Here is a 17,543-nt window from a genome sequence, read left to right as displayed (position 1 = left end):
GCCATCGCATGTCATATATGTCAACAGCCTCACAGAAAATGTATTTCTGCTGAACCATTTCTACCAGAAGGGGGACCAGTCCGTCTGCCGTAGACGGAGAGTGGCCGACGGCGAGCTGAGGCGGAGGAGACGCCAGGGTGAGCAAGCCGACTTTGGGTTTAGAGTTCGACTCCGGATCCGGGGACCAGCAGATCCAGCAATCCGCATCTTGCCGTGATCCCTAGGATTTTAATCATGCCTCTCTGTCTGTGTGTGAGTGCAGGCAGGCTGACAATGATTTCCTCAGTGATTACGTACAGAGCGAGTCCCTGCGGGGTAGGGGCCCCCTCTGGAGCCATCCTGATGGCTTTGGGGGCCTTGCTTCCATTTTCCATTATTATGTGGACTACCGGAGCGACAGCGCAGTCCAAGACCTTGCAGGTTTGTGATGAGGAGGGAGCTTCCATCTTCTCTCTGCTTCTTCATCCTCTTTTAAGAGCAATTTAGACGTAGACTTAGATCAGATTCCGAACCTAATTCATGATTAGCTGACTGGAGTAAAGAGAAGGAAGAGTCTATCATAGTTTTGATGCTGTTAGGTGGATATGAAGTGAAAAGTGTTATTATCATTTTTCCTTCTTTTTTTTTTGTGGTTTTGTTGCATTTTTTTGTACTCTCACAGGAGGCGTTTGGCTGATGTCTTTCTCGCGCGGATGCATTTGAGATGAGATGCGAAAAGCAAATATTCCGCTTTTATTTCTAAACGAACATCATGCCTGCACGCGTGTGTGTTTTCCCGGAGAATGGAAGCGCATGACGGGGGATTACTATATTCTCACACTTTTCCAGATACCCAGCTCAACTAAATAGAGTCGCCTGTACCGATCGGGGTAATTGGATTTTATAACATCCACCTACTCATCATCACACACAAAAAAAAAATAACAACGGCAAACTCGTGTTTAGACCGCACGGCAAAGGGCTAAGTTGCATCGTTCTGTAATGGTAAAAAGGCTGCCGCGATTGTGGCCAGTGGAATTTAGAGAGAGACTGCCTTTAGACAATCCCGTTTTACGCAAATTGTCAGACTGAAACTGAGCAACTTCAGCGTTTTCTATAGGATGTCGCGCCGCAAGCAAGCTAAGCCAAGATCACTGAAAGGTAAGTGATAAGCCTATGTTTGGTGGCTCTCCGCACATTTTATTTGAGGCTGATGACCAGTCTAAACGAGCATGAACTGAACTTCTCGCTCACTGAAATGTAACTGTCTGCCCCTATTTTGTTTTTTTTGTTTTTTTACGCATTACCAAGTGTTCTTCCTGTTTGTGTTGCGCATGGGATCGACTGCATGTAGCTACGTAACGTTACTTGGCATCGGGTATAAAAAAAACAACGCTGGCCGTTTACAGTTCAGGCTTGTATCGTGATGATATAGTTAAAAGTGCAAGGGGCCGGGGCAATGGATAATCTCGAGATGCAACAGTGCAGGGCGACGCTGGCAAACATCTGGATGTGTTAAAGACGCTCCTGGTCGGAACTTAAGCCGTCTGATGGAATGGGGCGCAGAGTCACGTGAACCCCCCCCCCCCCCCCCCCCCCCCCCTTTCCCTCTGTCTGAGAAACTAAGGAGGAAACATTTTATATGTTGAAGAAAGGGAGGGCTATGATGTGTGTGTGTGTGTGTGCAATAGTTAAGAGATAAATTAGTGGTAGTGTTTAGTGCTAATTGGACGTAAACACATCTGGATTTATCAGGCAAGGCAGAAAAAAGAAATTAACTTTATGATGTTTTTATTTCATATCAAATCTCAGCACGTCAGGATATGCACAGTAGACATCCTGTGTGATTTCTTTTATTTTTATTTGTTTTTGTTTTTATTTTTACTTTTTTTTTTCACACAGTTGGACTGGTGGTAATTCGACCATGCATTTGTGTCTGATTGTACATGTGAGCGAGAGGGGGGGGGGGGGAGATAGAGACAGAGCAACATGCATGAGCGCACACACACACATATTCACACTACTTTTCTCTCCGTAGCATTTTGGTAGTGTTTATGTGTGTGTGTGTGGGGGGGGGGGGGGGGGGGCTGCTGGGCTCTTTTGGAGGTTGAGCTCCAGTTCATCTGGCAGGCATTGTATTTTGCTCAGCAAATAATTGTCCACAATTTCACATTCCCAGCTTGTGGTCTGTGGACCCCTTTTCTCTCTCCCCTTTCGTTCTCGGAAGTCTTCATCTCAAAGGAAGATTACATGGTCTGCGGTAGTACATTCATGCAGCCACCATTTTAAATCAATACCCAGGAGAGGGTGGAAATGTGAGTGCATGCACGTCTTGAAATTGTCACATTCTGTTTCCAGACATGCACTGCTCTTTTCACAGTAAACAGCTCCATACATAGATTCCATATTTTCCCAGACCAGATTGGCATTGACTGATTTTTTTTCTTCTTTTTGTTTTTTTTGTTAGTTGGCGTTGACAATTGCTATTCTCAAAAGACACGTCACTTAGATATAATAGTCCCCTGCAAGCGTGCCTACATGCTACAAGTGTGTGTGTGTGTGTATGTGTGTGTGTGTGTGTGTGTGTGAGAATTCTGAAGAACATCTGTCAACATTCGTGGACATCTATGTGTGCGAGAGAGAGAGAGAGAGGGATAGACGGAGAGTGAGCAAATCAGTATGCAAATGAAGTCAGAGTGATGACATTGTTTGTTTTGTTATTGTCAGTAAAATTTAAATTGGAAAAATGTGGTGCACAAAACATCTCGACTTTTATGTCCTCATAGCGGCTGCTGAAGCGGAGCAGAAATGCAGATACGTCATAGATATTTCCCTGCTTTGGATCGGACCCAGAGAAGGCCAGGCAGATGTTATTTATTGTTCTTTGTCTGTCTCTTTCCTCGGGGACAGAGATGCACTTATACAGATGTCCACAATAACTTTCCTTGTAGTTGTCTGACACTGTATTATCCTCTATTGTTTAGCAGAAGACAGGAATTGTCATTTTATTTCCAGGGTTTTGTAAAAATATTTAGTTGTCACAAAAGCAGCATCTCTAAATTTGCGGCACCACGTTTTCACGCGTGTCCTCGTGAGCACGCACGTACCGCGTGTTTGCGCTGAACAGAACGCAGTCGCAGAGTTCAGGTTTCACTTTTATAGGTTGTCTTCTGCTAACTTGAGGCAGTGGTCAATGTGGACGCTGCCCTTTTTTTTTTTTTTCTTTCTTTCTTTTTTTTTTTTTTCGCAGAAAGAACACTTTGTTCTGCGGAAGGTAAAATAAACAGAGGTGCCGGTGGAACACGGAGGGTAAGGTGGAGAATGGGCACCGTGTGCGGCGTTTTTAGGGACTGGCGTGGATAGTACGGACATGGAAGTGTGTGCGCAGGAGATGAGAAAATAATGCCGTGACAGTTGGCACTCTTTTCTTCCCCTGTGTAGCCCAGCACACCCACTTCCTCGGTATTGGCTGCTTGTGGGAGTCAGAGGTTATGTTTTTGGTCCCATTGAGGAAAAGGGCAACATTACAAGTCCCGTTTCAATTAAGTCTGAGAGACAGATCCGGCTACGTTATTGCTTGGGGGAATAAATGGCACAGGACACGACCATACATCATTCGCTTATATGCAAACACTTCACCCTCGCCACTGACATTTACTCAATCCTGAGCCGTCTACATTTCTCAACTGTAGGCACATTGTAATTTTGTTTTGATGTGCAGAGGCTTTGGGTCAGCACATTGCCTCAGTCGGTGGTGAGCAGAGAGAGAGCGAGAGAGAGAGAGAGAGAGAGAGGGGAGGATCTCGCTCAAAACTCCTGCATGTAGCGCATGATGACTGCCACGTTGCCCCGTCCTACAGCACTTCCTGAATAATGCGAGGCTGGGTTGATATTTTCATCTGGAGCACGAATGACAGTCTCAAGCCTGACGTGTTTATTGGCTGAGGAGGAAGTCTCCAGGCCTGTCATCCGCATATATAAATATATTTTCTGCGCCATTTACTTTAAGTACAGAGGTTTTCATGAAATCAGCAATGTGTCATGTACACCTTAAATATTTGATGTTTTCGAGGAGCTGAAATTTGTCGCCACATGAGCGAATTGTGCTCGTCATGAAAGTGCATATTACTTTACTCTTTAAATATAAAGGTTGACTTTGCAAAATCTGTGATTGGCCTTTTGAACATAAAGTTAATGCAATTTTACGTTAAAATTCCTCTGCTCAGAGATGAGGAGATTAGACTTGAAGCACATTTTTATTTCCCTTCGTGTCAGGTGAAATAATACTGCTATTCAAATTAATTAATTTTTGGAGAAAAGAAACAGTGTCTGTCATGACATGCGTAACCACTCCCCCTTTCACTCCCTATGAGCATAGGTCTGTGTAACAAAAAAAGTGTGGTGGCACCTTTAAGCCCGAGTATTTTTGTCAGCAGAACTCCTCAAAACTCATTTGACTCTATTATTTTGAAAGTCCACTATATTCAGTGCGTTTAATGATAAATGTCACAAAGGCCTCTTCTCAATTTGAACGATTCAAAAACGCAGAAACGTACTTCCTCCGGCTCCATTTCTCCTCCCCTGTTATAACAGTTGGGTCAGTCTTAGTTTAGAGGAAGCTGCAGTATTCCAGACTGTTCACAATTAATGATCTGTGGCATAACACCCATTAACACTTTTCTAATGTGACACAAAAATATGGTTAGTATTATCATTAAGGAAATTATGATGGAGCCGTGGAAAAATCCCATTAGCACGGCTGTCAGTGCTCTTGACATGCGGCTCAGTGTGTTGGACTGGGTGTCGCGGGAGCTGGCCGATATCTCTCCCTACTCCGTGGCATGTGTCTCGCTTGTTGTCATGGATTGTCTGCCACATGGAGAAAGAGTCCTGATTCAGAGACGGTGATTGATTTGCATCGCTGCCGCAAACCCAAAAAATGTTTGCAAGGCTTATTTGCATCCGTCTCGTTTCCCCCTGTATGAACAGCATTAATCATTTATTTTTTTTGGAAGCTAAATTTGCAGTAATTGCATAACGGGATCATTGATTCGTGACATTTTTTTTTGTCTCGCTACTAGTGGAGTTTTTTTTTTTTTAATCTTCTTTTTTTTGTTCTTATGATTTGCTTACAGTACGTGTTAATATATGAAGGATTACAAATATTACGCAACGTGATTAACATGCTCCTCTATTGCAAATATTTTATGACACTAATCACCAGTTCAAATAATGCTCATTAAGAAAGTTATTCATGTGCAGTGTGTGTCCTCCCTCCCTCCCTTCCCGGCCCTAATTGAGGAGGGTTGACCTCTTGACCTGAGCTAAATTGAGTTGTAGTCCCTGTGGCGAGCGTCTCCTTGCCGGTCAGTCAGGGCGGATTACACAGCCATTGTGTTCGCCACTGTATCGTCCAAGCTGGCTGTAACCAAGCAGATGAGTCACGCATATCCAGGAACACACTCTGGGCTGCTTTCTTTTTCTTTTCTTCTGATGTGTATGAGAAGTGCTGCGAGATGCGTACGCGCACAAATACGTGGCAATGCACAAAAATATGTACAGTAATTACACACACGTGTTTGCGTGCGTGTACGTGCTCGTCACTCTCTTCTCCTCCACAGCAGGAATTCATTTGATAGATTAGGAAAGGTCCACGCTGCTGAGAGTTTGTCATGTTTTTGCTTATTCACGTCTATTAAATCATCCGTTTTATGCAGGCTGTGTGCATGTGGTGATCAATCTGTTTTGTTGTTTTTTCTCTTTTTTTTTTTTACTTTGCATTTTGTTGTTTGCGTCTCGTTCTGCTCCCCTATCTGTAGAAAATGAATTCATCCCTAAAAAGGAAACGTCCTGCCTTGGGGATTGTCACTCTCAATATGACGACGGTTACTCAGTGTTAATTTTTCGTGTGTGGCCAGTGTGTTAATTAGTGGCCTTTAATGCTGTGCCACTTGTTGTGGGATTATGTCTTTCCTGCTCCGCGTTTTGAAAATCAAAAGGAGCAGTGCTGAAACGGTCCCGCGTGTGTGTGTGTGTGTGTGTGGTATTGTATCAACAAAACCTAGCAGCATGATTACAGGTTGTCACCGACTGAGTGATACACTGTACCTTGTCAAACATTAATTAACTGATAGCGGTGAGACGCGTAGAACAATGTGGACTGAGTTTTATTCCGCTTAAGTCGTTGTCATTATGAAGTGGTCGTGAGCGTTGAGAGCGTTTTTTAATTAAACCGGTCCAGCTATTTGTTTTAGTACTGTGTCACGATTGTTGATCAAATGTCCAGCCAGTATGAAACATCACGGGGGTCTGGCCTTACCTGACAGCTCACCCTCCATTATCGCTCCTAGCTTGCTATTAATTATCCGGAAGACAGGTGCAAATGAGCGGACCGTTTTTTGCGCTGTTGACGGACGCCATTTACTTTAAATGACAAAACTTTTAATAAGTTCACAGTGGTGACAAAGCTGGTCGCAAGCCGCCGTAATGTTTAGGTTCTCGTGGAATTGTGAAATGGAGTTTTTCTGCCTGAACTCCCTCATCTCGCCAACAGGGACGGTAATCAAAACAAAAAACCCCCGGCTCCCACCGCCAATCTCTGATAGAACCGTGGGGGATTTATTAGGACCCCCCCATCCCTAGCCCATTTAAATGATCCTAGATGCAAGGCGCTCAACAGTGCTGGAGAAACTCATTAAACTCTCAGGGCGTCAGTCGCTAAGGCCTCCTTTAACAGGACGTGGTTTCTGTGTTGGCTGATGCAGTCCTCTTTGGTGTCTCAGAGGGACGTACCTCCATGGTGTCCAGCTATGTCTGTTCCATCACTTTTAATTGATTTAGCTAATTAATTGCCAGACCCATGGACATTTCTTTAGCATATTTTCTGTGTGCATCAATTCTAATAGTAACTAAAGGAAAATATTTCAATATTGTGTATGTTGGTATGTATTGAGTGAAGAGTGCGATTTCTTTGAAGAAGGAAATTCTGAATAAAAGCGTCTCAGAAGAATTGCTTCGGTATTCAGTTTTGGCCGGACGAGGCCAGACATCGAAACGGCGTCGTACGGTCGTTCGCCGTCTTCACAAGAAACAGCTCGACACTTTCCTCTTGGTTTTTCACCGAGGTTTGACACCCTGCTTGACACTGACTCTTGCTCCCCTGAGGGGGCTACTGCCACCATAGGATCCTGCCTTAATTATGCAAAGTACAGGATATTTTGTGCGATTTTTAAAAGTGCGCCAGTTTCTGCTTTGGCAGTCACCGCCACACTCCCCTACTGGGAGGTCCTGTCAGACTCCCCCCTTCCTCTTTGCCCAGGAAAATGAAAGGCTAGAAAGAAAAGACATAATGGAGAATGCATTTCAACTGCAGGGGTGGAACGCAGAGGCGTAAGAAGTCCTCAGTGAGACCCTCATTTTACATGGAACAGGTGGGAGACTCTTTTGTTCTCTTCCCGCTGTTAAAATCCATTTCATTTCTTGTACTTGACATGGCACGAGGAACTCTCACCAGTTCCCCCCCCCAAAAAAGGCTCTAATGTAAAAGGTTCCTGCCTTTTACTAAACAGAAGTTGGGTTTTTCAGGGCCATGCTGTTTTCAAAAAGTCAAAAGTGGTTTAGTTGCCATGTGCCTAATGAGAGCATTTTCAGCGTGCCGATCGAGCTGTCACTACTTTGTCAGCCGTCCTTTTTAAAAGATGAAAAATCACTTTGCAGCCGCTTTGGTTGTTACGACGCGTAACGTGAATATATGTTTAATGCATTCATGTTTTCTTTGCTTTTTAAGTTTGGATCACAGTCAGCTTTAAGAAGGTCCACCTTTTTTTTACCGGGATCTACGAATCTTGTTTTATCTAATTTAGCGAGGCGCTCCGCTACCTTCATCAAGGTGTTTTTCACTTGGTCACTGTTGATGTTGGGAGGACGTTTCATAATTCATCGCGTCATTACCCAGTCCAATATGTTATTTACGTGGGTGGCTGTTTGCCTTGTTGCCAAACCTCATACATATGAAAGGCTTGTGTGGATTCCCAAACCACAGGTTGAGCTGTCGAAAGCTGTTGAAATCTCCTGGAGTTTCCATACAGAAAAACCTCAATTGTAAATAATAAAAAAGAAGGAAATCTCAATGTGTCTAACTTGTTTTTCACCGTTAACTGTTTCTTTCCCTCTTTTTCTCCCCCTTCTCTGTTTCTGGCAGTAGAAGACAATGTGACAGAGGACCAGCACAGTCCTGGGCAGACTGCCATTCCAAGCGGTAATGCTCCATTTCATAATTTTCGGCTGGAAAGTGGATCATGTGTCATGTGATTGCGCGTGTGTGTGTGTGTGTGTGTGTCTGTAAAATCTTTGTTGGGTTCGGAATGTTAAGAAAAAGTGTGTATTTCCTGTCTTTGAGGTTCTCACTCTGTAAACTGCATGGTTGCATGCGTCTGTATACGAGAAGTGGCAGAGCGGTGGCACTCTTCTTCTTCTTTGTTTGTGTGCATGCGTACGTGCAGGTGTGCTTATAGCTGTCCCTGTGTTTCTGTGTGTTCCTGCCGTTTTTTTTTTTTTTTTTTAACACTCTTTGTTTCCCAACCCTCTGTATGATGTAGAATAGAGCTACCCAGATGAATGTGTCCTGTCTCCGCGCGTGCCATTCACAGTGGCCCTCCAGGAACGGAGCGGTAATTCAGGTCAGGCTAGCAGAAAGCCCCCTATGAATGAAGCCTGCTCCTGATGCTCCACACTGTATATTTTCATTTCATTTGTCTCTGGTAAAGGTTAAGTCTCAGGCGTGGTTATTTTAAACCCGATATGGATGGTTTTGCCCAGCAGGCTGGGGACCCTGGGTACTCCTAGGCTGCCACATTAGTCCAGCATTTACCCAGAGCTTTCTGAGTGCAAAATACGGACGCAAGCACCACCACAATAGGTCCAGTTTTCTGCTTTTGACTTCAGTATTATTGTTTCAAAACGTAGGCTTTGGCGTCTAGCAGGTATTTAAAGGTAGACACCAGTCAAAGGTTTCTGACCTTTGGTGTTACCCATCATCACGCCTCTCATGCGTTTCCGATTGATCTGAAACATTTTTGCAACATTTTCTTTTTTTCTTCATCTCTGGGGAAAAAAAGCAGATACGTGTCCGCCGCTGAGTTAATGTGTATTGATAGGTATCGGTGGGCAATGCCGAGGAGAGAAACCGCCTCCTCAACAGCCTCTAACCCCCGACTCAAGGGATGAAGGACTGGGCATAAAAGGCAGACTTGCCTCGGAGACCTCCCGTCATCCAGAGCCAAAGTAGAGCTAATGAGTGTGCCTGATTACAGCGACCCCCTCAGACACACGAATCTCCCCTCTCCCCATCCCTCCACCGCCTCTATCTCCAGAGTGAGGGGAGACAGCCGCCACATGATCGATGTCTGCCTGTGGAGAAATCAGGAGGGCGCACAAATTAATTTCTCACTTTCCTCATTTGACTTCGTCTGACTTCGTTTTTTCTTTTTTCTTCTTTCAAAACCCCCTCTCAGGATGCGGTTTGCCGAATGGTCAATAAGAAAAGAGTTGTTTGTTGTCTCCTTTAACTTTTAAAATGTCCCCCCCGTCGCTTGTGCGTCTCGATCGTAGCAGCAGCAGCGATTCATCCTCGTGGTTAAACCACTGCCCAAAGCGGGCCCTTTTTTAACTCCCAATTGAGAAGCGGCGGAAAAGCTTACCTACTCGTCATGCATTTGCCACTTTGACGGACGTGGCCACAATAGCCGTTAGAGTCCTGACAAGCCGAGGGCTTAATCAGACACGGTGTCAAGATCTGCCTCATAAGTAGGACCCCCAGTCGTGCTCTTCTGTGACTCTGCGAGCGTTCCGCAGGCCCCGCATCCTGTTTCTCATTCAATGTTTGATATGTAGCAAAGGAGAAATGCTAACAAAAGAGGCCCTCTCAAAGACAGACAGTATTATGCATAGTATAGAGGGGCAGGAACAGTTTGATATCTGAGATTTAATGAGGCGGTACGCTTTTTTACCCAGAGAGTGTCGAGCAGGCTTAAGATCTGCAGCTTGGCTTTACCACTGCGCTGCCTGTGTGTAATTATAAACACATGCTCCGTGCTTTTTCTTCTCTCATACATATATATATATATATATATATATATATATATATATATATATATATATATATATATATATATATATATATATATATATATATATATATATATATATATATATATATATATATATATATATATATATATATATATATATATATATATATATATATATATATATATATATATATATATATATATATATATATATATATATATATATATATATATCCCTTTCTTTTTTTCTCTCGTTCTCTCGCTTGCTCTCGGCTGTGTCAGACTCGGCCTGTTTTTTTTTGGATGAGGGTGTCTGCTCTGTCAAAGTGGAGTGGACTGAGGCAAATGGGAGCGTTGTTACAGAGGATCTGAAGGGTTCGTCTGGGTGGCAAGGTGCCGTACGGGGTAGAGTGGCGTAGCGCAGCGGCGCGGGTGTCTGGGTCTCTGGCTCTGGCTGAGGCTGCCCACAGATCAATGTACTGCAGGGCTCACTACAGCAGGAAGAGGGAAAGGACTCTTTCACACCACCACTTCAGAAAATCATATTCTCTATTATTCATTTCCTTTGATGTTTTACTGCACTAATGGCATAGCAAGGCGCTCCGTTCAATATCATCACTCCGTGCGAGAGAGGGAGGATTAGAGAGGGAGATAGCGTTTGGTATGATCAAATGTTTCTCATTCAGCTGCTTTGATTTGCCGTCCTGTTTGTATGCTCGGCTCTTTTTTATTTTTATTTTTTTTTTTGAGATTTTAATGGTGGATGATGCTGTCTGTGTAGCCTACCTGTTGTATGGGCTGCTTCCGTCATGTTGTCGTCGTCAGTGCTTGTTCTTACGGCTCCTGTAATTGTTTCAGCATCTTTTTCTTTAACTCGGCACGCATCATAACCTCGTCATAAATGTACTGCATGCTTTTCTTTTTTTTGTTGTAACACACAACAAGGGGGGAAACATTTGTCTGTCGGCGCATCACTTTGTTCTTGTAATGTGCTCAGTGTTTTTTTTAGAGAAATGGCTTTTGACAAACAACCTTCGCTAATCTACTTTCAAATTTCAAATGCATCAAAACATTAAACAGCAATTAGTCCTTAATATGAATCCGGGGGACTTGAAGCAGATAACTGGAATTGCGTGCGCCGACCATATGAACACAAACCCCCCCCGCCCCCTCCCCATGCAAATTGTTGAGGATCGTTAACAATCTGGCAAGTGTCAAGCGCACAGCCGCGTCGTAGGATCATGACATTCTTTAATGATGGGGGATCAGTGGATGTGACGGTCTAAGTGGAGAGCCCCAAATCCCATCCACACAGAGGAGGATACACTCGGAGGCACATGTGGCATTAGAATGTGGCGTGACCTATATATATGGCGGGTGCTCGGCAAAAGTTTTAGATTTTTAAATAATGAGGTGCCGGCAACCGTGTGAAGGTTATTCAATCTTAATGTCCTCCTATTTCTGACAGCCTCCCTCACTCTGATAAAGGAGCGCACTCACCTTTGATCAGGCCCGCCGACATGTGTCGACAGAAGCTGCTCGCTGGTTGAAATAAATTCTTAATTCCAACTTGGGGGTGGGTGGTTGTAGGGTGGGTTGCCGAGGAGAGGGGGAGGGGGGGGGCATCATAGAATCAGGATCTCTGGGAAACGATGAGGGAAATGAGGTGATGGGTGAGCTGGTAATGATGTATCTGACACCGAGGTCTTTCATAGCACAAAGGAAGACTCGGGCTGAACCCTGATGCAGCGAGACATACTGTATCTACAGGCAAGCACGAGCGTAGCCCTGAGTGGTTTCACGTCGCGCTTTTGGGGGCTAGATTTGAATGAATTTCAGTTTAAGACACTGACATCCATCACATGTTGCATTTCAAAAATGGCTTCATACCCAACAACAACTTTTCCGAGTCTCTTTTTCTTGTTTTATGCTCTCAGTATTTTAATCTTAAAGGCTTAGACAGATCTCTAGCAAGGCTAAAAGCAGGGTTCATGGTGAGCGATAACTTATTAGATCATAATTCTATTTTCAGGCTGTGCCGCTCGGCCAAACGCTTTCTTGGAGTATTCCTATACATTCGTGCCCTTCCTCCTCTCCCCGTGGTCAGTGTGTCTCCACCTATCTCAGTGTGTGGGCCCCGGCAGTGGGGGCACGGGTGTAGGCTTCCCTGCTAGGGACCGCGGGTCCCTGGTGGGACCGAGGGGAGCAGAGAAGAGAATATCAATTAAAAGGTTATAAATATTTAAGAGCAGAAATATTCGATAATATAAGGGTGGGGGGTCCAGGGGACTCTTTAACTCGCAGGATGAAAGTTGTGGCATGATAAATGTCACTAGGCGCCATAAGAGACAAGAGCGTGCATGATGGATGGACTCGCACTCAAGACAGATATTACATGGCTGTAAAGACGTCAGTCACCATCCAGATATCCACGTTTTGTTAGTGCAAAACTAACGTGGATTCAGTATCATAAAGATTAAAAGTGTCTGCTTTTGGTCAGATCTTCATCGTATTCCCCTTGTTAATAATTCCTCAGTCCGAGCTGCGATCGTCTTACTTCGAGCCGACCTTTTCAGAATATGGATCAGCGGTCAATGTGGCCTCCCTCTTCTCCTTCCCTGCCATGCCAGCTTGGTCAAGCTGATTAACTAAAGTAACAAGGGCGTCAGGCATGATGAAAAAAATCTCAATATGCTATACACACCCCCCCCCATATTCCACATGTGATTTTCAGCCATTCCAAGCATGCTGGTATCGATCCGCTGTCCAGCCTGTAGAGACTGGTAGAGGAGGATGTCCTGATCTGATGGATTACTGTATGAGGCCCAGAGGCACTGGAACCTCAGTATTGACGTGGCTCTTTAATCCCAGGGTTGGACGTGACCTTGCCGTGTCAAGCCCCCCCCCCCCCCCCCCCTGCTCCCCACCCTCACTCGCGCTTCCCCAACAACCCCCAAACAAACGTGTAGTAGTTTACACTTCCAGCGTCGCATCACAGTGGTGCACCGTGGGGTCACTGGGCTCAACCGAGAGCACTGACCCAGCGTGGCTTCACTCGACGCTGCAGCTGAAACTTGTCGCTCGAAACAAGAGAAAAACAAGCAAGTGGGGATTATTAAACTCACACACGCGCATGAAGCTCTTTGGGTTTTAATAGCATAAAGGTCCCTGAAAACATGTGACGATAATATTAAAAACAGAATAAAATGCATCTTCCTTCTGCACTGAGAAATGTGTTGTGTTTTTTAAATTGCAAACATAAAATGCTTAAACGTAGCCATCGGTTGTTTTTGTCTGATGGGATTGAGCTGTAATATTAGACAAATTAATGATTCATAAAGGCCGCTGGAAGAAAAGAATCTAAGCCTTAACCTTCTCCACAGGCACTCCGTAAAAAACAAAAGTGCAGATTGTGAATTCTGTGTCTGTGCATGAATCATTAGTCTATATTGTGTGGCTTTTGGACTCAGTCAGAAGTGTTTCCCCCCCCAGAGCAAGAAAGGCCTGCATCTGTGAGGATTGGGTTGGGATTTTCATTTTCTTGAAACACCTTCTGTTCTGTTCTGCATGGTCCCACTGGGGACCACAGTGCTGATATTTTTAGAGGGCATGTTCCGAGAGCCTCAGTCGCCAAGAGGGAAGGACAATGGAGGGTGTGATGTTACATCAATACTTGGCGCAAGTGGGGGGGAAAGAAAAAATAAAAATAAAAAATCCTGGGTGGCCTTGATGAACGCCTTTCCTTAAGGAATTTCACAGTTTAAGAGCACCCTGCAGAAGGAGGATTTAAAATGGCCGCCCATGTGTATAGACACCCGGTGTTTATATACAGCTACACCTGCGCGCGTCCATGCCACACACGCCGTTGTCCTCGAGCGCTGTTAACCGCGTGCTAGGCGAAGAAAAAAAAAAACAGGCTTCCTCCATCGCGTTCCCGTCCGGAGTTTCAACAGAAGCTGAGGAACACTTGCATCAGTGGGGCTTAAAATGGCTGCCGGTGAAGTGCAAGGGCTCTCCTCTCCCACAAAGCCTTAACCAGGGTGACGTGATTGTTTGATTGTAAGTATGGCTTTTTAATCAGTCTTATTGTGAAGTGCAATGGTCACAGCAGGGGAGAAAGAGGGCTGCAGGCCATGCCGCCTATTTTTAAGACGCTGTCGCAAGCCAGATTCACCAATGCTTCCGAGGGAGGCTGTTTATGGCGCGCTGTGAGTGAACAACGCCAGGTTTGATTTGTCGTCCGAATATGTAAGCGCCGCGACGAGATCTTCAGATTAGACTGCCGGCCTTGAAAGATGATTCCTAGTCCTGGTTCAGTCAGTCGCCCACCCCTGGCACTGCTGCAGCACAAAGCCAACAAGAGACAAAACTGCAGATGGATTGGAGAATATTGATGTGTGCGACCCGCGGCTGCCTGCGAGCAAGGCTGAATAATTTAAGGATGTGTGTCGTGACGACAGCCTAACGCACACCAATCTCAATTTTTGTGTGTGTCTTGCTGCGCTCCATACATCCACACATCTGGCATAGATGTCTGGATAGTATGGCGAGGTCTGCCTCCTCCGATAGACGCTGACTGATGCAATTCAGCACTCACTGGCGGAATTTCATATTTCTTTGGTCGAGCCAAAACTGCAATCCAGGATTTATTAACTACACATATTCCCATCAGTCTAGTTTCATATACTGAAGTTTTGCTTGGGTGAAGCAGGGCAAACACAACGTAAAACCATTTCTAATAACAGAGGCGTGTGCGTGTGCATGTGTGTCTTAGATTTGTGTGCGTGTGTGTGAGCGTCGTGCCACCTTGTCTGTGCGTGCCTGTGTGTCTCTCGCCCTCACCTGCCCAACCGTTCCGTTATGGCATGAGTGGTTGAGTTACAGAGGCCCAAATTGAACCTGCATTTTTATTACAGCTTTTATTATTGTTTTTATTAAATCCAGAGTCTAGAAATCCATTTTATTGTCACCCAGAGGAAGCTGTAGTGCCTCGCCGTGTGGGTCACCCCTCTGACTATGTGGTGCTGTCATTTCCTGTGGCTCGGCAGATCCAGAGTGCGCCCTCGAGAGGGCGGCGGAGGATGGTGAGACCGGGCGTCTGAGGAAGAGGCTGCTCTCTCCAGAGGAAGCAGAGGAGGGAGAGGACGACGACGAGGAGCCCGCGCTGCACAGCTGCGACAGCTGCCGGCAGGTGTTTGAGTCGCTGAGCGATCTCACCGAACACAAGATTAATCAATGCCAGCTGACAGGTAAACAACGTTCAGCCTCCCCTCCACTCTGCCACTCAGCTCTTCTCCCACTCCCACTCTCACTCTATGCCTTCACCAGAGAATATGCCACAATATGTGTGTTAGTGTGCTGCACTGAGGGGAGTGCAACACCAGACTATCACTTTCCTTGGTAGATATCCAACAACGCAGACACACACACACGCACACAGGCCTCACACAGCACATTATCTATATGTGCTGCACGTCAATATCGACAGGCGTGACACACAAATAGGCCTCCATGTGTCCTTATAGTAGATCACTGTAGGCTGCAGTATGTGTATTTATAGTATGTGCTTTGTGTCCTTGCCTATTTCAGTGTAACATTTTTATACAGCACTACACCAATTCTAACCTTTCACTAGAGTGTAACATGCAGCTACGAGGTCCCACAGTAACCAGACCACCAACTGGAACCAGACCCGCGCTGCAGGAAAAGTCCCTCAGCTGGTCCCGTTCGCTAGCCGCAGTAGTAATGCCTAGTGGGAGTGAAAGAGAAGGATGCCATTGGCAGACTGTGTCATTGACCTGTTGATGGATGAATAGGACTATAAATACCCTGACAAGGTGGCAGACAGAACTAATGATGTGAACTGAAGGTTTCCATGCGCTTCTCCTGGACTTGCTGTCCTCCTTTTGCACGTCCTGATGGGCCCGCGTCGAGAAACGCCAGCCCGACACACATTTTACCAACGTTTTGGCACAGCCCTCGCCTCTTTTTATCTTGTTCTGAAACATAACATGAGGAGGCTCGCAAGTAATAATCCCGATTCTGATGTGCAGAAGCTATAAACCTATCATCTCGAAAGCAAAGCCAAAGCCCTGTTCATGAGAAAGCTAGTGGAGTCTCTTTTCTGTTTACATTCAAGCGCAGTTTGATTTCATATTTTACAACCCACAATCAAAAAGCCACAAATTACAGGCTACTGTGGATATCCCACGAGTTGCACAAAGATTTTCCACTAACTGTAGAACAGTCCCACGAACCGAGCCCTGTGTTTGTTTGTGTGTGTGGATGTGTGTGTGTATATAAGCGTGCACGTGTGCATTCTGTCGTGCCCCCCCCCCCCCCCGATTTGTGTTAATTTAAGCAGAAATGCACGCATGCTCATTGAAAGAGTGACTTCGCATGTGCAGGGCGGCGCTTGTTTACATGTATGTGTGCGCAGGGTGTGCTCATGCATGCAAATTCAAAGTGACGCTCAGTTGACTAAAGGTGTGAAAATCAATACGCTGTTCACTTTCACATTACTGTCCTCCAACAAAAGCATGCACGGGTTTGAAGGAAACTAAGTGCAGCACCTCCTGTCACCTTTTTTTTTTGTCAATGTAACACCTAATTCCATCAAGCCTGTTTCGGGAAGCTAGGAAATAAATACACAAAGGGTATGCATGATAGGGGGGCGTGCTCTAACACTGCATGAATTTAAATGATCTTCAAATTATACTCATTCGGATGTTCTGGACACAGTCATTTGTGTTGATACGAGTTGTGTATTTGATTCTGGGGCAGGCCTTCTATCTTCAGCACCGTTGCAATATGGTCATGACTGACTCAGCCATATTTTTTTCAATAATTAAGCCTGGCTTTTATAAATGTCAATCTTACGGACAAATAACTCTTAATTGCTCAATGGCGGAAAAAGAAACACAGTTTGGATAAGAGCCCCCGTGGAAACCAAACAAAAGAATCTAATTGCCATTAGGGTATTGTGATTGTGCAGAAACACTCTATTAGTATTCAAACACAGTGGGAGAAAAGAAACTTCTAGATGGCATACTAAGTACTTTGAATGTGCGTGTGTGTGTTTGTGTATACTCTGGAATATGGGAGGATATTTCCTATGTGGCATTATGTAGACATCCATGACCAATTAATCTGCCTTACATCAAGTCTCTACTCACAGATGGATCCTTTATTAGAACCATTTTCTAATCAACCACCAGCACCTGCTAAACCTTCCATTTTTACAATTTCAAATGTTTTATTTTTGGTAAACAAATTGCAGAGCTTGACTGGAACCAATCCACGTATGGAAATTTGCTTGCTGTTCCCTGACAGAACTCGGCTCTTTTTTCCCCCAGCTGATATCCCATAAGCGTATACAGTGTATTACCACAACCAGACATGCCCATATAAACCCCACTACCTCACATGTTTATTCTGGGCCTCATACTCTGCATCTGTGATCTACGGTAAAACACG

General features: G+C 44.9%; 1 protein-coding gene across 17 annotated transcripts in view; it reads left to right on the top strand.

Moving 5' to 3' along the window:
• The first annotated feature begins 265 nt into the window (after positions 1 to 265).
• The window catches only part of znf521 (zinc finger protein 521), an 89,997-nt gene continuing 72,719 nt past the window's right edge, over positions 266 to 17,543 (top strand). For 2 of the 17 annotated variants that reach the window (XM_076097752.1, XM_076097747.1), the window contains exons 1-3: positions 385 to 1,140; positions 8,180 to 8,236; positions 15,116 to 15,316. In XM_076097752.1, the coding sequence (XP_075953867.1) occupies positions 1,101 to 1,140; positions 8,180 to 8,236; positions 15,116 to 15,316 (298 nt within the window). In that variant the 5' untranslated portion in view covers positions 385 to 1,100. Of the gene's footprint in view, positions 1,141 to 8,179; positions 8,237 to 15,115; positions 15,317 to 17,543 lie in introns of all 17 variants that reach the window. The other 15 variants (XM_076097756.1, XM_076097755.1, XM_076097749.1 and 12 more) reach the window with 15 other exon arrangements.

This window comes from Anarhichas minor, unplaced genomic scaffold, assembly GCF_050575085.1.
Source record: "Anarhichas minor isolate MPS153535 unplaced genomic scaffold, ASM5057508v1 ptg000024l, whole genome shotgun sequence".
NCBI classification, from domain to species: Eukaryota; Metazoa; Chordata; class Actinopteri; order Perciformes; family Anarhichadidae; genus Anarhichas; species Anarhichas minor.
Note: the sequence above shows the minus strand (reverse complement) of the source record. Positions and strands in the feature narration are given on the sequence as shown.